Below are 25,041 nucleotides of genomic sequence, written 5' to 3'. Positions count from 1 at the left end.
TTTGATGGCATGATGTTGGTTATGTAAACGTTAACCGTTTTAACCACCACAGAAATTACTGTCACCCTGGTGAAGCTGGATAATGCATGAGGATACTGGTCAAGATGTTTTCGCCAACAAACACACCCGCAAAAGGCACATGGAGTTCAACTTTGAATGAAACATGGCACTGAAACAGAATGACGCTGGAAACTGAACAAACTGATTTCCAACAATCATCCAAAAATTTGTATAAGAAACAATTACTGCCCAGAAAAAAAAAAGTCACCACCTGGAATGAAGCAAATAGTTAGCATCCTTCCATTGGACAGATAGTGAAGTTTCAGATGGCAATAGATTGAACCCTAATTGATGCAGTGAGTAATTTCTCTTTCTTAAAGAATCGTGTGATATCCTGTGGTCGTGAACTTGATTTAATGCCACTTCAGGAGGATAACAATTTAACTCTGGAGCATTGTAAAAAATAAATAAATAAAAGGCATTTCGTCTGATGAGGTCCCTGTTCCAGAGTCATTGGTGCACTGGGGTAAGAAAAGAGGCGGATGAAGTGATGCATACATCATGGCGAATGCCTCGCACGGGGGCAGTGTTATGATCTGAGCAGTTTGAGTTTCAGCAGCATTACTTGCCCAAATAATGACGTCAGCACATGACCTGAACATCCTCCAGGTTTTTTCAGTAATGTTTGTTTCTTTCCTGATAGCACGGTCAGATTCCAAGATGACAATGCCAGGATTTGTCAGGCTCATATTGTGAAAGAGCAGGTCAGGGAACACAAATCATTGTTTTCACACATGACTTGGCCGCAGACTCATTGAGAATCTTTGTGATGTTCACAGTGGCCTGACACTGCTATCATCAAGATCCTGGCAAAAAAAAATTAAAAATTAAACCAACCCTGGATAGAAATAAATGCTGTGATATTCCATAAGCTTATCAAAACCATGCCCTGATGATTGCATGCTGTTATCAAAGCTAAAGCCGGTCCAATAAAATATTAGAATTTGTAATTTTTTTTATTTATTTATTTTTTTTAATTTGGCCGAGCAGTGTATTTAGCAGGAAAAAATAAATAAATAAAATAAAAAGTAAAACTGTATCTAATGTAAACAGAACAAAAATCCACACTGGGTGGAGTCAGGTTGGTAAAATATGACCCAGTTAGGCTACGTTCACACTGCAGGTCTTAATGCTCAATTCCGATTTTTTGATCAAATCCGATTTTTTTGTCTGCTCGTTCACACTACAAATAAAATGCGACAGCAAACGCTCTCTAGTGTGAACGCTCAAAGCGGCCCGCATGCGCAAAAGAAGATGTCACACACAACGCGCTCTGTTTAGACCCAGAGCAACAGTATTGTTTGACTGATGGCCCTTAATATAAAGACTTCGGTCTTCACGTTTCCCAATTTTTGCTTTAAGTTATTTTGTTATTTACATAATAATGTAAATAACCTAATAATGATCCTTATTGCCGTTTAAGAGAGGAGCGGTGCTTCAAAGGATAGCTGTAGATTTCTGTCAGAATCTGCAGATTATACAGTACAAATAAAATGTTTACGTTGTCTTCCCAACAGTTTCACTGACATCTACACTGGATGGCCAGGAAGCGTTCGCGATGTCTTCTCAGGCGCTTCTCTGGCGCTGATAATTGGCTTCAGTCTTGTGTCGGTGACGTAAAAGGCGGATTTAATGCGACTTGACCGTTCAAACAGCAGTCGCTTTCTAAAACATCGGATATGTATCGGATTCAGTACCACATACGAAAGTGACCCAGATCGGATTTGAAAATATCGGATTTGCGCCGTTCACACTGTCATAGCATGATCGGATATGGGTCGCATAGGGTCAAAAAATCGGATTTGATGCGCTTTCGCCTGCAGTGTGAACGTAGCCTTAGAAGTGTTGTTTCCACTAAAAGCAAAATAGAAGCCCGATGTTACTTTGTCTAAACAACTCATTGTGTCTTGTAGACTCACAGTGATCTTAAAAAAAAAAAAAAAAAAAAACCCAAACATTTATACACCCGATAAAGAAAAAAAAAAAAAAACAACAACAACAGTGTGGCACAGATTAACAGCAAATATTCTCTTAATTCTCTATTTAATAATTCACTTCCAAAAATTATGTATCTCACAGTACATAGTCATAATATTTACTATTCTCTTAAGATAATTAGGTTACTTTTGCTTTCTTCTGAACAGACTTTCATAACACAATAGGTTTGACATTTGGCACAGGATTTAAAATATATAATATTCTGTAAGTTATCAATAAATTAAATTGAATCTACACTGTATAAAAATACATGGCAGGTTATAAACCAATTTTATTTAAGGCCCAACTATGGAAGTTGCTGCAGCTTGTGTGACTGCAAACTGCAACCAGTTGCACTCTGGCTCCTCTGGAGTTTTAGAAGAGACAGAAAGCAATGCAAACTCAAGAAAATCCAGCCGGATATCTGCATATTTGCAGTAAAACAGCTGTGAATGACTACATATAATGCTCTTCCCTGACAGAGGCTTACAGAGAAAGTAAACCAGATAACTTAAAATAAAGGTGCTGCTGCTGGCGATGCTATTGGCCAGTATTTTATCTATATATTTATAAACTGGTGATGCATCTTTAGAATAAAGGTTCTTTTTATTATTATTTAATTATCATTTATCTTTCTTTTTCTTCAATCTTGTCAGGGAATGTTGATGCTGAGCATCACTTACACCAGGTGTAGGTGACGCCAGGCCCCCTTTTCTTCTTTTGTCTCCGAGTATATTGACTTCCTGCTCTGCATACAACACTAATCTAAGTTCAGCTCTCTTTTTCACCCCTTCTGCTGTTGGTTTCATGACACAAAAGAGGCCTGCTGAAGTCAGATCTATGTCTGATGCTTGTGAAGGAGGAAGTTGCCACCTTCGTCGTATGTCCAACCACCTATTCTGTTTTCCAGACCATATTCAGAACCTTTACGACCTCCTCATAGATGATGAAAACTATGGCCACATCAAGACATACACGGCCAAGCCGGGGAACTGTTCCTTTATAGAACCTGTAGAGGGATAAAGAAAGAGGGAGGAGTATGTAAGACATTAATTGTTTAGGGTGGAGCCATATTTATCTGCGGTTAGGGTTATATTTTCCAGTATTTTGATTAGTTTTTGTTTTTTTTAATCATTTGGCACATTCTTATTCTTAAAGTGTTTAAGTTTAGATTTTCTCATTCAAGTTCTTTAGAGTAATAAACTAAAGCCAAAAAGCATTTCTTATACAGTGTTGACAGTAGAATCTGTGAAATAAAGAAAGACACATTGTTTTTTTAAAGCTGTGTTGTTTTAAATCAGCTGTGAAACCAACACTACAAGCCAAACCAAACAAAATAAAACATGGAGGTGTACTTACGCTGCCAACCCTTCATATCTCAAGATCTTCATGGCACAGTCCAGCGTGCTTTTATATTTATGTGCTTCTAGACCCTTTAGAAAAAGCAGAAGAGCATTAGTACATCTGTCCACGGGTTGCAAGTTCGTATTTAAAAACACAAGTAAGAAAAAGCGTGTGATTTGTAGCATCTGTTGCATTATGTACCTGCATCCTTGTCTTGATGACATCTAGTGGAGTGTTTCCAAATACACTGGCTGCTCCTGCTGTGGCTCCAAAGAGTCCAGTCACCAGTGGATTTATTGCTTTGTTGGGGTTATCACCTTATGAATGTGACAGAGCAGTATGAAGGGTGGGGTTAGCTCTAAATCAGAGTTAGTTCTAAACTCATTAACATGAAGGATACTAATGTGCTAATTAATTTCACATCATAAATATTAAAAGAAATACTCTATATATCAATCTCCACACACTGTATTATTACTATGCAAAACAGCCTTTGGAAACCCAACTGGGGTTCAAAGAACTGCACAATGACCTACAATAACCCTTCAGACCATTTGCAGAGTTGGTCTCTTTTTATTAAATATTGTTTATAGTAATAACAAACCAGCTGTACTCGTGTACACGCACCTTTGTACCAGTTCTTGAGAGAAGTCATCACGAAAAATCGAATAGCCTGGTTGGAGCCTTGCTTCAAGACTGTTGCAGTTAGACCCTGATATGTCCCTCTTAATCCTGTTCAACCCGGAAGCCAGAGGATAAGTTAATAAATCCTTCTTCAATTAAATTAGACAGCACATTGAATAGAAAAGAACCTGAATACCACAGTCCAATCCCAATTTCCAACTTAAGGGCTAAGAACTAAAAGCCTCACAATCTTAACTGACATCACATCTCAGTGTTTCAGTATGAGAGGCTGTAAATGTTGTTGGAGGGGGAGGGCAGGGGGGCAGTCTGTCTGATGATTTACACAATGATATGAGAGTGAATATTGTTGTTGATGCTTGACCAGGGTCAGTGTTTCCCAGTGCATTACCCTAACCAACCAGCAGATGTCAGGTGAATGTCATGCATGAAGCCCACGTTTACCTTGAGCCCTGATCATCTCTCTGACTCCGTGGAAGAATCCCTTGTATTTGGGGTTGGCTGATGTCTGGTCATGAATGAATTTAACCTTGGGAGATTAAAGACACAAAAATACAGACGATACATTTTACAGATGTGGGAGTGAAAACTGAAGAGGTTTAGTGTAGTTCTCTTACAAAGAATATTTCTCTAAAAAGGTTGGTAACTTTAACCTTCAGTCAGTGGTTTTCAACTAGTTTTACTTCATAAGCCGAAGACACAATATGACAAAAATCATGATGAGAATAATTTATAAGTCATTCTTAACAATTCTTCATAGACTCTGATAAAATTGTTGCTATATCAAACTGTATACAAGCCACAGCCTGCACAGAATGTGGCACACATTATTTTATCTCAGTAATCTTTTAATAATCGCTGGAATCCAAAATTGCAGCCGAAATAGCCGCAGTCTCTCACAGGGCTAAAACAGTGAAGCAGAACACCGCACCCTCTCACATCCACACAACCAAACCTGTCTTTGAGCTGTGGGAGGAAATCCTCACAGACACAGCGACACACATGCACACTCCCCACAGAAAGGCCCCAGCAGACAAAAATTACAACCAGAAACCTTATTGAGGTTTTTCAGGTGATGTGAGCTCTAACTGCTGCACCATCATGCTGCCCACTTTCTGAAAACGGTCACATTTAACAAACTTAGACTTAGACAACAGATTATGAACATCCCAAGATGTCCATCTTTGCACTGAAGTCCCTCTAACATGAAGTGATTTTAAAATGCACAAATATCTCTTATCCCATTTAGTAAAATTTCATTATTTGCAGTTCATAATTTATAGATTATAATTCACAGTGGACCTACAAAGGCACCAAACTATTGCACTTTATCTAAGTTTTTATACATTTTCATACATTGACACTGTTGCTCTCTCTATATTTGAGGGTCAGCTCAGATGAGCTTCAGTAACACACCTTGACTGTTTCCATTGGGCAGACCACCAGAACAGCCTCCATGACCCCGGCTCCAAGCCCACACAGCAGGCCTTTGGTGCTGTCCAGTCGACCGGACTCATCCTTGGCGTGGTTACTGAGGAACTCAAACACCCCAAACCTAACAAGTAGGAAAAAAGCCAGCAAAGAATTATGGGAAATGTAGACATAGGAGTGTCTGAGAAAAACAGACTGAATAACAAAGTTAATCTCATTTAATAATTACATGTGGGCAATCTTTGTGATTACACTGTGAACTGTGAAATAATTTCTTCTACAAATACTCAGATTATTTCAGTCTTTCACATGGCAACACTGCAAGTTCAAAGTTGGTTTAAGAAATTAAACTACCCACTGTAGTCACGTTTATTTAGTTTACTCAATTTTAGTAAAAACAAATTCAAATAGATAGTAATACTGCAGGCAAAGGTAAGGGTTTTCATGTCTCAGTGAGCACAGATGAAATTAGAAAGCTTCTTCCAACTCAGATTTTTGGAGAAAGCAAACTGCTGTAACAGCCTAATGTGTTCAGGCGTTTTAATTTTATCGTCCTGCATCCTCATTAAAGATGAACCAATAAACTGCAGAGTCTCAGTAACCAATGTGTGACCAGCAACAGCTGCCATGGAAGCCAGCCCAGCTACAGAGAGGTGTGGTTTGTGTTTCTCTGCAAATGGTGTGCCAGCAAGTCCTTTGCAAGAAAGGTTATTTATAGATGGAATTGAATTGTGGCGGCGGGAGGACACTGCCTGGTACATTTAGCAAAGAGGAGGGGGAGCACAGACATTAGGTCTTGATGAATGCTTTGTTTTCCTCTCTTTTCTCAGTCTGCTTGAACCATTTACCTGCTGTTGTAACAGGTCTAAAAAATAAATAAATAAAAAAAAACTAGACTCGCTTCATCGGATTTTAGTTTTCTTCTCCATCTGCCGTTCTAACCAAGACTTACTTCTGCTCATTAACTCTCCACATCTGTTCCTGTCTCACTACTCGCACTGATTCAGATTGTTTTGAAAGACAGGCTCCCCACAATAAACTGAATCCTTAGCAGCACCTAACAGTACATAAACATAAATTCCTGTCTTTTCTCACACCATTTGCTGACTACAAACGCTGTTTTAGCTTAGGGCAAATTAAAAAATAAAGCTCTTCCGCACAGCATGCTAGAATGATGGCAGAGCACTTAATGACTAACCTTGTGAAACAAATGCTATTCATTAAAGTCTGCCGAGGAGAAATATGCTACTGTCAGGCTCTCTCCTTTGCCAATTTACTCTATAGCCTCTCCCCGACTCATTTAACAAGTGGACTAAACTTTACAGTCAGAATGTGACACATCGTTTGGCTGACATCCACAGTCACAGATGAGTCATCCTAGATAGTGGACTGCTGCCCAGTCTTCGTTAGGGGGTCGTTTTTATAGGGTCACTTTTTTCTGTCGAGAAGACGAAGGAAAGGAAAGGAAAGGGAAGGGAGAAGAAAGAATGCTGATGCTGATATGGATGAAGAGCTAAGGAGAGACAAAGGTCAAAAGCTCTCTTGCATGTCCCTCTCTTACCTCCCTGACAACCTTCCAGCATACTCCATGGCACATGAGGGTGCACAGGCAATCAGTTAATGGAATGAGCGGGCTGGAAGAAAAGGAGTGATGGAAAAGACGAAGGGGAAAGAAGATGGAGGAAGTAAGGAAAAAAAAGGCAGGGGTAGAAAAACTAAGCAGACCAAGCAGTGCTTAATAGAAAAGTGTCAAGGTATTCTCCATTAATCAAAACTAACTTTCCAAATCTCAGCAGTTTTTAATTTCTCATATTCATTTTTATTTTTATTTTTTTAAACTCAAGTATTTATTTTCTGCAGTATTTTGAAGTCACTGGTTTTCCCTCTGATCCTTTTAAATATACAGCTTTTGCAGATTTAATTATAACTATAATAATCATTATTATTAGACATTTAAAGGGGTAAGAATCTTAAATGAAAAAGACCAAAAGACATGTAGACAATGGAGACAAAGGCATTTCATACACATTTCTGTATAAAATGTGACCACTTGTATGCAGTTTTAATTTTCAAAGTAGGCTGATCTCAAGAGCAGAAATAGAAGATGACCTTACCCATCACAAAAAGTCAAAATATCCTTATCAGTTTGTTTAGTCTCTTCTATTTCAGTATCAAGTAGAAAAAGCATTTTTGCAGGATCATTTATATGTTTCAAATCTGCTTTTAATTTTGTCCTTTTTGTGATTTTATTAAGAATTTTTAATATTTTTTCTTTAGGGCTGACAAAGTATAAAAAAAGTTAAACAGCTGATTATAGTCAACAGCTAAATGGGTCACAAGCTTAAAAGATTCCTGGCCTAAATGTGTATACACCACAGAGAGCATGTTATACGAATGCTAATATGCAATGTGGCCATTTATAAAGATTTTTAAACTTCACTGCACAGTAGAAAGTGTCCAAAATCCATATATAAATGACATCATATTCCCTTATAACATTTCTATGGCAATAAACGGCTTTTCGCCACCCTGCCATATTCCCTCACAGAAAATTCTCCTTTGAGCTGAAACAAAACCATTCAGACTCACTCTTAAAATGATGCTAAAGGCTGATTGACACACACACAAACATATACACTGTGCATCAGCATAAACACACCCAAGTCTCCCTGTTTGTAACCCTATTGAGACCCTGTCGGAGTTTGAGTGGCATCTTTGCTCCGCCTGGCTGGGCCTGTCTCTCTATTGTACAGACACACGTTACCCTCCAGCATAACACACACACACACACACACACACACACACACACACACACACACACACACACACACACACACACACACACACACACACACACACACACACACACACACACACACACACACACTTAGTTTTTTGTTCTTCATTTTAATCGTTTCCCCTCTCTCTTTTCTTTATTTTGTGTGTGTATACGTATGTATGTAGAACCATCTTTATGAGGATCAGTTTGAGTTTTAGAACAATGGAGTGAGGACACAGTGAGGAAGTGAAGATTTTTCATTTTCCCACACCCCTTCAAAAGGGCTGTTTGAGGGTTAATACTTTCACTTTCAATCTCTGTCAGTCTGCCCCAGGGCAGCTGTGGCTACAACTGTAGCTTGCCTTCACCAGTGTGTGAATGTGAGAATGAATGAATAGTGGTATTGTAAAGCGCTTTGAGGGGTCCCGAAAAGCACTATGTAAAATGCAATCCATTATTATTATTATTATTATGATAAAAGGTAAGAGTTAGGTTTCTATTGGGTAAGGCACTAGGGAGTGTAATATGTCCATAAATGTTCTCACAAAAATAGCTACACAAATGTGTGTGTGTGTGTGTGTGTGTGTGTGTGTGTTCACACTTGTCTGAAGATAAATGTCACTGCTACAAAAGAATAACATAATTATACTGAATGCTAGTGTGGCATTTATGCCTTGCCTTGTGGGTAATGGACTAGAATAATTGGAGTGTGTGAGTTAATGGTTTCAGGTAGAAGGGTTCCTTTCATTCCACGTTCCTTCAGTGCATTTATATTTGTACATATGTACTCTCTACCAGTTTGTGATTATTAGAATATAAGCATGCGATCTAAGATTTTAATCAACAAAGTTAAAAGCAAAAACTTTTTTAGAAAGCTTTGAGTTCAAGTGTCATTTCTGTCTGATATCAAGAAAAATGTCAATGAGAAGAAAGACGGGAAAAAGCTTTAAAAAAATGACACATGGGTTAAATTAAAATGATTCTTATTTTATGTTCTTATTATTATTTATAGAATGATGCAAGCAATCTGAGGAAAGGGTGTATCCCATACATAGCATAAAAGCTGGGTGTAGCTTCTAGGTCTAAAAAAATGAAGCCACTGAGCAAGTAACTTAAACCTCCATTCTATCTAATAGACAGCAGGGGTGATTCCTCACGTTGCAGGTTACTGTTGTATAGAAGTCTATGGGAAAACAGCCCTCAGCTCAGTTGCTCTGTAACCTCAGTAAACACTTTCCTGATGAATTTATGAGCTCAGTCTTTTGTTTCAGAAATGAAGATAGTCTCACTATGCTGTCAATCCACCCTTTGCTCGTCAGGTACTTTCAAAACACCATGACGAAAATGCTCTACCCTAGACCTCAAAACAGGACTTTCATAACAAATGGTCACCATGGCTACCTCTGCCTTTAATGCTGTGTACATGCTCAGTTAATTAACAAAGTGAAGGTATCTAAAATGTGTTCTCTAAAACAATTCCTTCACACTAACTGCTGTGTCATGTGAAAATAGATCTGCTGACCACACATCCTCCTAAAGACAATCAAAAAAGTTTTTTTTAAAACAAACAAACAAAAAAACTGATTTTATACAATGATGATGAGGAAGAAAGGAGAACTAAGAGGGGCAGAAGGAGGAGGAGTATATACAGCATCACTGCGATTCCATTTTTGATTCCATTTTCTTACACCGTAACAAAGTAGAAGTGCAGTAAATCTGCAAGCAGCATTTACTGTGTTGTGACTGTGGACATTGCTCTTTACGTCAGCCATATTTTAACTTAATAAACTGAGAATATTACATCACAAATTATGCTCAAGCAAATGTATTTACCTTGCACATGACAGACCTCTGCTTTATAACATACCTGACAGCAGATTTGGGTATGGATCCATACAGCAGAGAGCTGAGACCTCTGTACAGCCCTTTGATACCGTGACTCTGTACTGTCTGTTTCACACAGTCACCTAAAGCAGGTACACAAGCAGCAAATATTATAGAATGAACATGATATGCATATTTGCATACAACACAGTTTGCTTTCTAATTTTCAAATATAAAAATTCTACAATTTGTCTGTTTTTCAGGCTGAGTGCATTAACCCTTTAGAGAATACACCAATACACTTGTCATTTACACCTCAATCATCAACATCACAAAAGAGCATGTAGCAACAGTAATTAAATATAACATATATATGCCGCAGATAGGCTGAACCTCAGCTGATATTTTCACAAAATCTGGTGTTTTACTTTAAGCTTTTTCCTGGCTCTTGGCTGCATCAGTCCAGCAATCAAAGTTCTCCAATGAAGCCAACTGAACAAGAAAAGCAGCAGCTGTCTTGAGTGCTCATTAGCACGGTCTCCAATCCTCAAATCCTCAAATGATATCCACAGATCCTGGGTGTGTTTGTGTACACTCGTATGCATGGATGGCGAGTGTGCATTGGTCTGATCTAAGTCATATAAACAAGCACAGTGACAGCCTGCCAGAATCACTAATGTACCTGGGGATGATGGGTAATTAGATAATGAGCTCCCGAGAGTGTTGCTTTTATTGGATTATTGTATGTTTTTTTTATCATTGTTTATGCTCTCTTGCTGCAGAAATACTGTTTATTTTATTAGGTTTTGCTGAAAATTTGAATAAAAGTAATAAAGAATACCGTTTTTGAGCCTGTAGTAGATGTCTGCCACCAGATTAAATCCTGCACTCCCTGGTCACTTCATTAGGTACACCATGCTAGTGTTTTGACTTGCTCAAATGCCACGAATAGAGTTATGCTTCCAATTTTATAAATATTAACAAAAGCTTAACAGATTCAATAATAAACATAATGTCTGTAAGTACATATCATTGGTGTAAAGCAGTCCATTGATGGGTTGATGAAATGTGTTGCATGTAAAAAAACAAAAATTAAAATGATAACGCAACCAAAAAGAACCAGACAGGATGACATGGGCCGTGCATGCACTGTGGTCATAAAAGGACAGACATGGCCAGGCTGTTTTATGTAAAGCGTTCCATCATCTTTTGTCAACTACCCTAGATTAATCCCAGAAAGTTGATTTTGTGCATCTGGATGTTGAAACTGAAGAAGCCACTTGGATGACTGACGAAGAGTAACAGAATCAACTTTCTGGGATTTCCTTGCCTGGATGATTGAGCATGCATCGAGACATTTTTATCCCATATTAAATTCACATTGTAATTCGTGAGTCTGTTTTCCCCCAATTGAGTTATTGCTATCACTTCCTGTTTTATTCTGATCGTTACTCTTTTTCAGTGTGTAGTGTTTAGTTGTCTTTCTCCTCCTTATTTTCACCTGTCTCTCAATACCCTGCTGTGTCCACATATGCTAATTACCCTCATATTTCTGTTACTGCCCCTGTGTGTCTAACAGTTTTTGAAGTGCTATGAGTTTTGAGTTCCTCTAATCAGCCTAAATAAACGTTTGCCTTCTGTTTACATCTGCCTGCTGATGAGTCTGTCCTCTTCTCTCATAATTCATGTGACTCTTGGTTTGAACTTCAGGAGGTTGGCCATATTTACATGCTCAAATGCACTGAGCTGCTGCTATGTGATTAGCTAATTAGATGTTCACATTAATGTGTGACTGAACAAGCATATCCAATGAAGTGGCTGGTGAATGAATTCCACTCATTTTACACTATTCCACTCACTGCATACAAACCTATTCCTCTATATTTTGGTGGATTGGCCTTCTCATCCAGCTGTAACTGGGTCTTGACATACTCTGTGGGAAAGGTGATGCAGATCTCTATGCCACCTGCGATTCCACCTGGAAACACAAAAGAAATCAGACCCAATCATCATTCATTCAGAGAACATACAAGAACTGCCACAGACAAAAGTGGCACCAATTTAAAAGTGAACACTGAAGAAAGAAAACCAGCTGCTGTGTCTGTTTGGGTGCAGCCTTACTTAGACTGCTGCTCCCCTTAAGAATTACAAGGTACGCCATTACATCATGGATCATTACAGTGACTCCACAAATGGCTCTCCCTCCATAAACATTAAAAGCGCTGCTGTAGAGGGAGGAAGAGTAACGAGCTGGGCAAAAATGAATCAACTGTTCCTGTCTCAATGAAGAATGAATAAACTAGAAGGAGGTTGTGCAAGAAAATTCAGCTGCCACTTACACGTTTGACTATTTTCTTTACCTAAAGCATTAAATGAGTGTTTGGAGAAAGAAAAATAGGCAGAAAGAAAGCAAGAAAAGGGTGATTCTTAAGTGATTCTTGCAGGGTTTGGCCTGAAACCAGCCAAAGACAGTGAGTTACTGCAAGTAGATGAGGACAAGTGTTCAAAGCCAAAGAATAACACAGATGAGTCACAAGGAAAGGAGGAGGGATGGAGAGACGGTTGACATTAATTAAATTATCCACGGCCTACAGGGAGGGGTTCCATTACCGAGGCCAAGACCCTCCATTAACTCAATGACACAGATGAACACACATGAACAGCATGCACGAGAGGCACAAGCAAGTCACGGGTTTACACAGACACTTACAGAAATTAGTGCTTGAAAAAAAAATCTAATCAGAAATGAGAAACCTCTTACAGTAACACATCTAAATTTGAGCAAAGACCAAAACAATTTCCCCAAAGACCACAGGAATCCAACACAGTGAAAATCAAATCATCTCACTCAAAGTGAAGTACTGACGTCATACAAAGTGCAGGAAATGGACATTTTAAAATCAATATTGGGTGTGACGACCATTTGCCTTTAAAACAGCATCAACTTTTAGCATTAGTTGACTCACTCGTGCTGGGACACCAGGAAAATGTGAACAAAAGAAAGCATGTATTTTCACCACTATTTTTGACAACAAAATACATTTTAAGAATGCAAAATCATGACGTTTTCACGTTGATATATTGACCATAACAATGAGTAACATGAGGGTCCCCGTAATCAGATTCTGTAAATATGGGAGAAATGTTTAGTGGGGAAACCTTCCTGGTTTCCAGTCTAGTTTCTAGCCTTTAGTTCAAGTACTATTCACCATTTATGTGCATGCTGTTGACCTTTGAGCTTCAAGTAGGTGCCTCTTAAAGAAAAACTTAGCAGCACATGTACTTTTTTCACAAACTTTGTGGTGTTTATGTTTCATTGAATCTACTCTTACATCCACATTTGCCTGGTACATGTCACTGAACCTTAAAAAAATAAAAGTAGACTGCAAGGTATCATCAACGTGTGCAGCAACATTGCACATGAGCCTAGGACTTCCAAGAAGCCCAGTCAGTCGTGGCTGATCTTGGCCCTTTTTCTGAGGAGCTCACGTTGCTTCTGTTTGACTTCAGACACAGTATACCAACACAAATGGCAAAGACTAAACCTTATCTGCCTCGGCTGCCACTGGCCTTTTAAATGACACACTAACTTTATAATAATCCTACTTTATTCTGGACTTCTACATTTTTAGTAAGTTTTCATGTTTCACTTGTTGTTTATTTAAGACTGCGTACTTGAAACCCTCTGTGCGACTTCTTCTGACTGTACAACAAATTGCCCATTAAGGTAGATAAAGGCACGTTTGGTCCTTGAATGTTTAATCCACCAACTATGAGTTAAACTTTTTATTAGCTTTAATATTTTATGTGCTTTTATAAACAATGACCCGGAAACAGGTGATTGTTAATTAACTTTTCAGCAACATATTTCATTATTAGCAATTTTCCATTTAGCTGCCCTTGATTCTCAGGAGTCTGCTAAGCCGAATGCCAATGTAGCTGCCCATGCTAAACCAAATTCTAACCTCATCTCTAAAATCAAGCATGACAAACTGTCCTCAGATCTGAAAGCCAAACACAAGATCACCACACACAGACAGACATACATTTTAATCAGGAGGCTCGTGAGCTGTAATGCTGCTAATCCTGCTGGAGTAGTAAGTAATCGTACGCCAGCTGAGGTGTAACAGAAATCACATGAGCTTTACAATACTCCATTCAGCGACATCCATCCTGATCCAGGATCAGTGGCCCAGTGTGTCTTGGATAGAAGACTAAACAATCAACATTATTCTTCTGCTTTGTGCCAAGACGTCTCTGCATGTAAAACCAACCAGCACTCACTCAGAACACAGCGACTCAGCAGCAGAGACAAACACAAGATCAATCCTCATCAGACACAGCGCCTGCGGAGGAGAAGCTGCCCGTTTGTCTCCTAGTCCATTTTGCAGCATATACCCAGTACTGAGGCACACACGTGCCTCTACACACATTTACAGATGACACCCTAAATGACTCCTGTGAGCTGCCAAAACTGGGTTACATGAGAAAAATGGCCATTAATCTTTATCTTCCCGGGCTCGCTCTCCCTCTCCTGCTCTTAATTTTTCTCTCGGCAGCACCTTCCTTCCTCTCTCCTCATCCCCCCACTACTCTTCTTCACTCTGTGTCATAAAATCGATGCATCGATATGGATTTCTGACACTTAATATTACAAGAAAGAAAATTGAAAAGAGTAAGCTGAACCCAGAAGAGGGTAAAAAAAAAATTAAAAAAAATGGAGTCCCTGATACAAATATGCTTCTACAGACTGTTAAAAACTTAGACTAAACAGCAGTTTATTAAATCAGACACAGATGTGCCATTTCAAGGTAACACTGTCACTCTCTGGGCAGAGAAGATAAATTTATAACTTAATCAACACTTCTCCGATTTCACAGATGGGCCCTGCACAGTTGAATGCCTGCATAGCCAAAAATGTGTGAGACATAAATCTCAGAATTATATGCATATGAGGCAAGAATACACTTTTGTAACACTTTCAGGATTTCCCTGAAACTTTGGATCCTGGTTGCAGGAATCTCCTTCCATTCAGCTACACCGGTGCTGTGACTAGGCTCAATCAGCCATCTGGTTTCAAATTCATTCCAAATTAATTAATTCACACCAAATTAGAACTAGACCACAAACCAGACCAGACAGCCACCTGGTGCTGAAACATTTGCACATTTATAATTATTACAGCAATCCGCCCAGACACTGTTAGCTATACAGTTACCTTTTGCTTTCTTGCATTTTAGTTTTCCTGGTGTTGAAAAAAATAAGGATACAGTGTGTTATGTTGTGTGTTTTGCTCATCCAAGGTTGCATTTAAATGAATTTAAAACCTGAGATGTACCAATTTTTTTTTTTTTTTATTTCCTGATATTTACAATCTTAGAATTGAAAGGCAGTTTTCTTTTTTCACATGACTATGTATAAAAATCCTTACCAAAACACAGTCTGTTCACAATTATAGACGATAAAGAAAAGGGTTGCATCCATAGAAATGAAAAGATGGAATAGTTAAGGAAGGTTTCTTTTATATAAGAAATGTTGGCACACCCAAAGAGGTTTTGTGCTTTTTCCCCCCAGAGGGAAATCACCAAGATTGTAGTACAAATTTTTTCAGACATTTTGACAAGCGAACATCATTTCACTTGCAGAAATAATAAGATTTCTGTTAATTAATGTAGCACAGGCCTGCTATCTTTATTATATGTGGTACACTAGTGCTCAGTCACCTCCAAAGGTCCATTTAAGCCAGGAGAAACCCTTTAGGTGCTTATTGACTTATCGCTTAAATGACCCACCATTTCAACTCCACCTACTTTTGAACTCATTCTTTATGTACACATTGACCAACTGAGATTAACGAATGAAAAATCCACACATACACAAATTGACGTCCATTGTTTGTAGTACAGAGAGACACAGAGGAAGCCAGGTGAGAAGACAGCCAGGCAGCCAGCTGACAGGGAAGAGCAGCTTCTGAAATCCTGTCCTGTCTGCTATGGTGACTAATGAGCACCCAGCACATCTGGTGCACTAAAAAAAAAAAAAAAAAAAAGAAGAAGGAAAAAAAAAACAAACAACTTCCTTTTTAGTTAGGAAGACCTGGCAATGTGGCATGTTTTACATATATGGGAAGTACCGTTTCTATCGGTATTTATATTTTTTTCACTAGCAGTATAGGGTTAGCTCTTCAGCCTGCTGCACTAAATCACTGATGCAGTAAAAGTTAAAGACAATAGAACACACCCAAAATAATCTGTGTCGGTCTGTGTGTTTTGCATCAAAATGTATTATTAATTCGGATGTTCTTCATCAGGATGGTTATCGGTTACTTCCAATTCTCTGGTGGGGAGAAAACACGGGAAAGAGTCTGAGGGAAAGATGTTCTTACGGTCAAATCTCCAGTCAACATGAAGAACGTAGCCAGAGGACTGATGCACTTCAAACAGGAGGTGTCATATTAGTAGTGCTGCGATATTTCTGTTTGACTTGCGCAAAAGATGAAAAGAATAATTCATCTGACGTCTGGCCTTTTAGGCTTCCTCTGTCCTGGATAACACTCTGTAATTCTCCACTGATGCTTAATTATATGAGGGGGATGTTGATTAATTTTACATAGGAGTCGATTCAACTGCCTAGAACCCTGCAGCATGAAGGCTGTACTCTTCTTTACATGAGCAGAGCAACTACGCACAGGTTGTTGTGACAAGCTGTACATCTGGAGACAAGGCTGAATTTGTATTAGTTATGTATTTATGTTGAATGACAACCAACTTTCAGCATCGGTTAAAGTAATGTTTGCAACAGTGTCAAAAAGGCATTAGGTTGTCTACGATGAAACAACTTCTCAACCAATCTTTGACCTCAGGAAACAGCTTCCTGATGAGTTTATGCTCTCACTTGTTTGATACAACACAATGCATGGCCCCAAATGGAGACAGAAAGGGGGATTGAAGGGGACGATCTTGGCTGTCTTTACATAGACTGCTAATTTCCTGCTGTATAAATGTTCTGTACTCTCTGATTTCTCAGTGATTCCCAGCCTTCATCTGTGATCCCTGGCCCCAATGTAGCTTTGATACTGAACTAATGGCTTTAAAATGGAAAGCAGTGTCAGAACAGCTTTGTCACTCTTTCATACAGAGTCTATGTTTACAACACATTTAGATCGTGTGTGTTCTGGCATCTTTACGCTCATTGTTTTATTTTATTGCTCTCTTTAGTGTGCCTTCCAGATGCAGGCAGCTATTTTTAAAAGCCCTGTACACAGCAAAGGACCAAGAGCAGACAAAAGTTATAGGTATCTCCACATACTGGAAAATTTTGCCACTAAGAGCCGGATATTTCCCTCAGGACCTGTCTGAGGAAATAGGATATGAAGGCCTTTAAATTATTGTTTTGAGCTAGCCATTTTTCATCAGGGTATTTTTGAACCCAACACATTAGTTGTAAATTAATTACCCTGCTATAATTAATATATCATATTTAACTTTGACACAAATTTATAGCAGCTTCATGTTGATGCTGAGTGATCTCTTTTTTTTTTCTTTTTTTTTTTTAAACAATGTGGTACTAAATCAGATCTGCAAAAAAAAAATCAGAAACACAATGGCAAAAACAAAACGTGTAATATTAAGCTGACATTAAACTGGCGCTCTGTATTTTAAATTATTGCAATCTTTTTTCTGTGATGTTTATTCGCGTGAGCGGGAGTGCAAGCTGTTACAGTGGGGTGGCTGGGGGCTGAACAGACGAGTGCACTGTGAATTATTGTCTCGCCTCCTGGTACTCAGGGTCTGCAAGCAGCAACCACAATGGATGGGAGGGGACACTGTGTGTCGCCTGTGACGCGAGGAAACGGGGAGTAAGCCACAGTTTGATGAGCCCTCTGAGCCTGAGAGCAGACAGCCACTCAGAAACCTTAACTGGCTGCCCCGAGGCTGGAGCGAGAGTGATGGAGGAGAGGAGAAGAAAGGGGGAAAGGAGGAAATGTGATATTAAAACTATCAGAGAAATACCCAATCTATCTAGGAAAGCAAGAAAAAAAAAACTTCCTCATTCTTACTGCGGTTCTGAGTCCGCTTCGCCAGTACAAAAAGGTTATTAATAAAAGCTACAACAGCACATGAAATCACAACAGCCTGTAAACCAGGACCAGAGAGGCATTTAGATCGCGCTCTCCCTGAGGCTTCACACAGATAAAATCCTCCCTCCTGTCGTGTCTCAACTTCAGTCATCACCAGTGGCTGTGGAGAGAGGAGCTGAACAAACCAATGGGAGCAGAAAAGAGCTCAAAGAAAAGAAAAGAAAAAAAATAAATAAATACCCCGCTTCTCTCAACCAGACTATGCGGGCTCGCTAAGCCATTAAGCTTTGACCTTCTGCTTCTTGCTTCGTCTTCTTTTGAGCCTTTGGCCATTTATGTGAGTGACTTTCTCTGTGTACACAGACATACTGTTAACCAAGAAGGATACAAAGTAGCATTAGCATGGCAGAAAACCAAAAAGAAAACCTAGTTAGGACTGTTTAAACTATTATCTTTCCTTTTGGTATCTCACGTCAGAATCACACATTTTATATCTACTGCTGAGTCATCCTGTGACGCTCTGATGCACCTTCATTTCTAAACTGTAGACAGAGAATGATAAGTCGCTGGTTTCTACACAGGATGCACAAAGTTGAGACAGAATGCAACTGTGCGGCTGTTGCAAAACTAGACAGACAGGCCTGACTTGAGCTAAACAGCTAAGGGAGCAGGGTACAACACTGGGCCATATCCAGTCAATCAGGCTGCACAGGAGTGATGGGGGAAGGCAAAGATCTCACCACGACCTCTTTTCCATTTCTATGCAGCTGACAGGACATGAGATTTTTTTCCTCCTCCTCTTACTCCACCTCCCACCCTAACACAAAATCTTACACTATTTGGCTGTTTTTGAATTGACAGCTTCATTAGTCAGACTAGTGACACGATTCAAACTGATATAAATTAGCTTTAATGTGCACAGGAAAAAAATACCTAAATAGCCTTAAATGTGAATCAGAGGTTCCCAGTTCCCAGTTCCAAAATAGTTGGGAAGCTGTGTAATATCTATTTATTTATTTATAAGTGACTTATGTATGTATGTATGTATATATATATATGTATATATTGTACTATTCTTAGTTAGCGTATTGTCTGTCTTGTCTTAATGTTGGTTTAAAATGGAGCACTGTAACAAAAAATAATTTCCCCCAGGGATCAATAAAGTATTCTGATTCTGATTCTGATATACAAAAAATACACAAAATGCAATGGTTTGCAAATCTCATTACCATATTAAACCCATAGTTTATTCACGGTAGAACATGAAAAAAGGTTTAAACTTACCATTTTAAGAAGAAACTAAGGTCATTTTGAATTTGATGGCAGCAACACATCCCCAAAAAAGTTGAGACAGTGCCAAATGCTCCAAAAGTTCTAAACTGATAAAAGGTCTGGACTGCAGGACTGCCCGCAGTTCAGCACCCAGGCTCTTCTAATACGAAGCCATGCTACTGTAATAGATCCAGTACAAGATTTAGCATCGTCTTGATGAAATTTGTATGTATGACCCCACGAAAGGGTATGTGGATGTGTCAATACCATTGCTAATACCTCTCAATGGTATTGATTCCTCTAATCAGAGAACAGTTTTCCACTTGTCCCCAGAGAAGACATAGCGTTTGTGGACCATGATCACATATAGCTTCTTCTTCTGCACGAAAGACCTTTAGGCGCCATTTGTGTTCACAGATAATGATTTCTGGAAGTGTTCCTGAGCTCATGAAGATCACAGGCACCCTCAGATTTTCGGCCTCGTCCCTTTCACACAGATTTCCCCAGATTCCCAGGATCTTCTAATAAGCACTGTAGATGACGAGATAATCAAATTCTTCACAGTTTTATATTACTCTGAAATTGTTACACAATTTCTAAGATACTCTTTTTTTTTAATCCAGTCTTTTACTGGCCTGTTGTTAATTACTGCAAAATGTTTCTCCAGCTATTTCTTTGTATTGTCACTTAATTTACCAGCCTTTTGTGTAGCCAGTCACAACTTTTTGGAGGTGTGTTGCTTACATAAAGTTCAAAACGAGCTAATATTTTTCACAACATTCTAAGATATCTCATATTAAAGCTTTAACGTGTTTTCTATGTTCTACATTAACATTGCATTCTGTTCTTATTTACAATTTACACAATATCCCAACATTTTTGGAACTGAGGTTGTAACTTATCACATTTATATTTATTTAAAGTATTTAAAAAAAAAAAACAGAAGGTTTTGGCGCGTAGGCTGGAAAATATCTTGCCCTCAGTTATATCCGAAGATCAAACAGGCTTCATTAAGAATCGTTACTCTTATTCCAATATCCGCCGACTATTGGATGTATTATACACCCCTTCCAATCAGGGTCCTGAGTGCATTCTCTCCCTAGATGCGGAGAAGGCATTTGATCGGGTAGAGTGGAAATATTTATTCACGATCCTAGATAAATTCAATTTTGGATCGAAATTTATTTCATGGATAAGGTTATTATATATGTGCCCTAACGCTTCAGTTTTTACTAATTCCATACAGTCGCGGCCTTTCAACCTCCAACGAGGAACCCGTCAGGGATGCCCCTTAAGTCCTCTTCTTTTCAATCTATAGAACCACTCGCCATTGCACTCCGCAGCTGTGGGGAGATCAATGGGATCCGGAGGAAAGGTGCTGAACATAAAGTATCCTTGTATGCCGATGATCTTTTAATTTTTATTTCAAACCCCAAAATATCTGTACCTGCAATGTTATCCATACTTCGCCAATTTGGCCAGTTTTCAGGATACAAGCTCAACCTATGTAAAAGTGAGTTGTTTCCTGTGGATGGAGGGGCACCAGTGTTTGACTATACTACCCTCCCCTTTAGAATAGCAGGGAATCAATTTACATATCTAGGTGTAATTATTACAAGGACACATAAATGTCTCTTCAAAGCGAACTTCCTTCCTCTGTTAAATAATGCAAAAAAACATCTGGCACAGTGGTCCCCTCTCTCCACCTCTTTGGTGGGAAGAATCAACTCAATCAAAATGAATATACTTCCTAAATTTTTGTATCTCTTCCAATTGTTACCAGTATTTATCCCCAAATCCTTCTTTGATTCCTTGGACTCGATTATCTCATCTTATATATGGAGGGGTAAACGCCCTCGATTGAACAAGGCTCAACTCCAAAAACCCAAGAGTCGTGGAGGCCTGGCACTGCCTAACCTTCGATATTATTATTGGTCAGCAAACATGCGCTACATTATATCTTGGCTTTACTTCCACAACAAGGGTAATTGCCCATCCTGGGTGCTCATGGAGTTGAACTCGCCCACAGGCTCTTCTGTCCTGGCCCTGATTGGATCTTCACTCCCCCTTCCCCCAAACAAGACAATCGATAACCCAGTTGTCTGGCACACGGTGAGGGTGTGGGCTCAGATGAGGAAGCATTTTGGATTAACAGGTTTCTCCCTTCTAAGTCCAATTCTTTCTAACCCCCTTTTTCAGCCATCACTATCTGATCCTATATTTCGAGATTGGCATGATAAGGGCATTACATGTTTCAATGATCTATTTTTTGACAATACTTTTGCATCTTTTGCCCAGCTTTCTGAAAAATTTAATCTCCCACGTACACATTTTTTCAGATATTTGCAGACCAGACATTTCCTCCAATCTCAGATTCCAAACTTTCCGGTAGCACCAGCTGCAAGCCCAGGGGATATGCTCCTCACCCTAATCCCAACACGTAAAGGGTTTATCTCTCTTATTTATGACAGGCTGGTGAGCATGAACGGTTCTTCGATAGATCGGATTAAAACGGCCTGGGAACAAGATTTAAATCAGTCCCTGTCTATGGATACATGGGACTTAATACTCAAATTAGTTAATTCCACGTCCCTATGTGCCCGCCACTGTCTTTTACAATTTAAGGTTGTGCATAGGTTCCATCTCTCCAAAGTCAAACTATCCCGTATGTATCCGAACGTTGACCCTACCTGTGATAAGTGTGGGAGTGCGGAGGCTTCCCTTATTCATATGTTCTGGAAGTGCCCTAGCCTCGAAGGATTCTGGAGAGATATATTTCAGACCTTATCCCTACTTGTTGGACACCATATGGATCCTGACCCTTTAGTTGCGCTTTTTGGCACCACTGGAGAGGCTGATGCACGGTTGACCTCGTCACAGCGTTGCATGCTCTCCTTCGCCTCCCTTGTAGCTAGACGCACAATCCTCCTAAGATGGAGGGGTGCCCCTTTGCCCACCCAGGCTCAGTGGCTGAGGGACCTTATGTACTATCTGAGCCTTGAAAAGATCCGGTATGCGATTAGCAACAACAGCGGTAAGTTTTACAAGGTGTGGGGGCAATTCCTGAAATACTTTTCCAGCCTCCAGGCTACAAACCAGACTTCCAGCATTGCTCAGTAAATCCTCCCCCCTTCTTCTTCTTTTTATTTATTTACTTATTTATTTATTTATTTATTGTTAGTCGTTTGTGTGTTTTTCTTATTTTGTTTTTGATTTATCTGTGATGTTGTTTTTATTTGTTTGCTTCTTTTTTCTTGCTTTGTTTGTTTGGTTTTTTCCTTCCTGGTCTGAGGGATAGGGGTTCTAAGTGTTGTGGGTAGGGGATAAACTGCTGGAAGCAATTATAAGACATGTGAGTGTGTCATTAATCTGTATTCTGATATTTCAGTTTTAACAGTCGCTGTGAAACTTGCTTGTTTGGTGTTTGTCAATTCTGCGTGTATTTGCTTTTCTTTGTTGCTTCAACTCAATAAAAATATCTTTGAGAAAAAAAAAAAAAAAACAGCAGCTGGTGTTTTTAAATCTACAATCAAAAAGAATTCCTTCAGAACTATAAAACATTCAGTATGCGACAACTGCAGCAGCTCAGGGTTGAAAAATCAGTGTGAGTGCTGCCAAATATCAGCATGTAGCCTTAATACAGGAGCACCTCAGAGAGGCTTTTCATCAGCCGGAGCTGCTGCAGCCTGATCATCATCACACAGGGAGGTCGAGGGGTTTTGGAGGGGAGGGGGCAAAAGGAGACAACTCGGTACAACTCAAGTCTTGTTGAATAGTAAGTTCACCAGTTGATCTAGATATCAGTTGTTTGGAGATAATCAACCATTAATGGCCTTTTTTAAATTAGATGTTAAACCATAACTCCCAAAAAACTCAACATTGATTGATAAACCATTCAAATAATTGTCAGTTGCAAGTATTGAGTTAAAAAAAAAAAAAGACAGAATACATACAAAAGTAAAAAATATGTGTAAATTTCTGAGTGCAAAACCTCAGGTGATGAGATCTGCTTAAAACGCCCCCCAAAAAGAGCAAAATGTAAATATGTACAGTTTCAAGAAGACTAGTGGTGTACTTTAATGAAGAACATACAGCCTGAAGCCATCTCTTGTGCTCTGATGGCCCACTGCACAAACCCGAGACTCTAAATGGCTCAAGTGTGCGTGGACGACTGCCCACTGCGCATTATGTTAAGTGCAGTGAAGGTGATCTTTAGATAAGTAGGATAAAAATCAAGTCAGTGCAGTGGGTCAAACTGACCTAACCATGACAGCACAGATGGATTTGATAGCACCGAAACACCGAAGAATAAAATCCTCCTTTTGTAGAAGATTCAAGCAGCACCAGATTAGAGTGGCTTAAGACATACAGGCTATAACTTTGTTTAAAGATCGTTTCCTTCAATCTTACGCTCTACTGCCTAAACTGAAGCTGGGACACATTAGTGCAACTCCACTTACTCACGTCCATGCAAGAAAACGTGTGACGTGTCATTTAAAAGGAAAGCTTTTATCGGAAATACAAACCAGTGTGGTACTCCTTTGGCTCATAATAACTTCTTCTAATCCCAACATAGTGACATTTCTGCAAACTGCAGCGCGTCTTTGCTCGCTGACTTTTTTAAACCTCCCTGGCTTCTGACTCGACAAAGTTTTGCTTCATAGCACAGCCAAGTAGAAAGAAAGAGGCGTGGATGCTTTCTTGAACTGTGACTAACACTAGAGTGGCATTGTGTCCATGTGAGACTTTTCCGTGTGGATTGTGATGCGCTTACCTGCCAGAATCGCTTTTCCCGGATGAGTTAATTTCGCTTTCCCAGCCGGTGCCGCTGCCGCCAGACACCGCGGTCTGTGAAAGGGGCTGATAAAAGTGCCTTTACCCTGCATAGTTACCAGATTAAACGCAGTAAAATTCTAAAAACAAAGCTTCCAGTCTAGTGTGGCTCGCAGTTTTTTCTTTTAGTTTTTGTTTTGTTTTTTCTTTTCCAAATAGAGTATAGTAGCGCAACACCTGGTCGCCTTCAGTCTGAAGAGCTTTCCTGGATTCAGGTGGAGACTCCGGCGGATACTGGAACTGTCAAGGAAGTTGGGATCTTCTATATCCAATAAATGTTATCTGTAACCATGGAAACCCCGTGTCACGACGATAGTACGTAAGAGAGCAAAGCAAGCCGGAAGCACAGAAAGGGGCGGATAAAGACTTGTGTCCGTGTATCCTGCTGAACTTTATGTCCAATTAAAGCGAATGAACTTCAACATCCGCCGAGCGGTCAGTGAACGTTACACCGGGTGTGTAGCTGTAAGAGCGCAAAGTGAGAGACCGGCCACTTTTCCCCCACACACAACAGCGAAAAAGGGCGGGGCACAGCCTCGCCTCACTGTTTTCCTCCAAACAGATGATTACAGCTGAGCGAGGAAAACCGAAATAGGCTAAATGAGTCCTTTGTTATTGTCTGCTGTGAAAATGGTGAGCATTTTTGACTTCGCCGGCTAGTTACAGGTCCAGATAGTCCAACCACACCCTCTCCAAACAAAGAGGCTCGGAGGCACAGACAGAAACCATCAGTCAGATAAATGACAGCTCGGTTACCAAAATGTCAGAGTCCAGCGGAGGATGGAAATTACAGTGTAGC

The 25,041-nt window shown here is 39.5% G+C and overlaps 1 protein-coding gene across 1 annotated transcript; it reads right to left on the bottom strand.

Moving 5' to 3' along the window:
• Positions 1-1,902: 1,902 nt before the first annotated feature.
• LOC146697283 (tricarboxylate transport protein B, mitochondrial) lies at positions 1,903-24,469 on the bottom strand. The gene is made up of 9 exons (XM_085475957.1): positions 24,184-24,469; positions 11,928-12,035; positions 10,101-10,200; positions 5,440-5,578; positions 4,468-4,552; positions 4,009-4,113; positions 3,583-3,698; positions 3,397-3,470; positions 1,903-3,046 (listed from the first exon to the last, which is right to left on the bottom strand). Exons 1-9 carry the CDS (start codon positions 24,293-24,295, stop codon positions 2,932-2,934), a joined length of 954 nt encoding a protein of 317 aa, XP_085332083.1. The 5' UTR covers positions 24,296-24,469; the 3' UTR covers positions 1,903-2,931.
• Positions 24,470-25,041: the final 572 nt, after the last annotated feature.

Source organism: Copadichromis virginalis, linkage group LG12 (assembly GCF_057382275.1).
Source record: "Copadichromis virginalis isolate Kocher_CV1m ecotype Utaka linkage group LG12, C_Virginalis_male_GT1.1, whole genome shotgun sequence".
Classification (NCBI taxonomy): domain Eukaryota; kingdom Metazoa; phylum Chordata; class Actinopteri; order Cichliformes; family Cichlidae; genus Copadichromis; species Copadichromis virginalis.
This window is presented reverse-complemented; position numbering and strand designations above follow the sequence as displayed.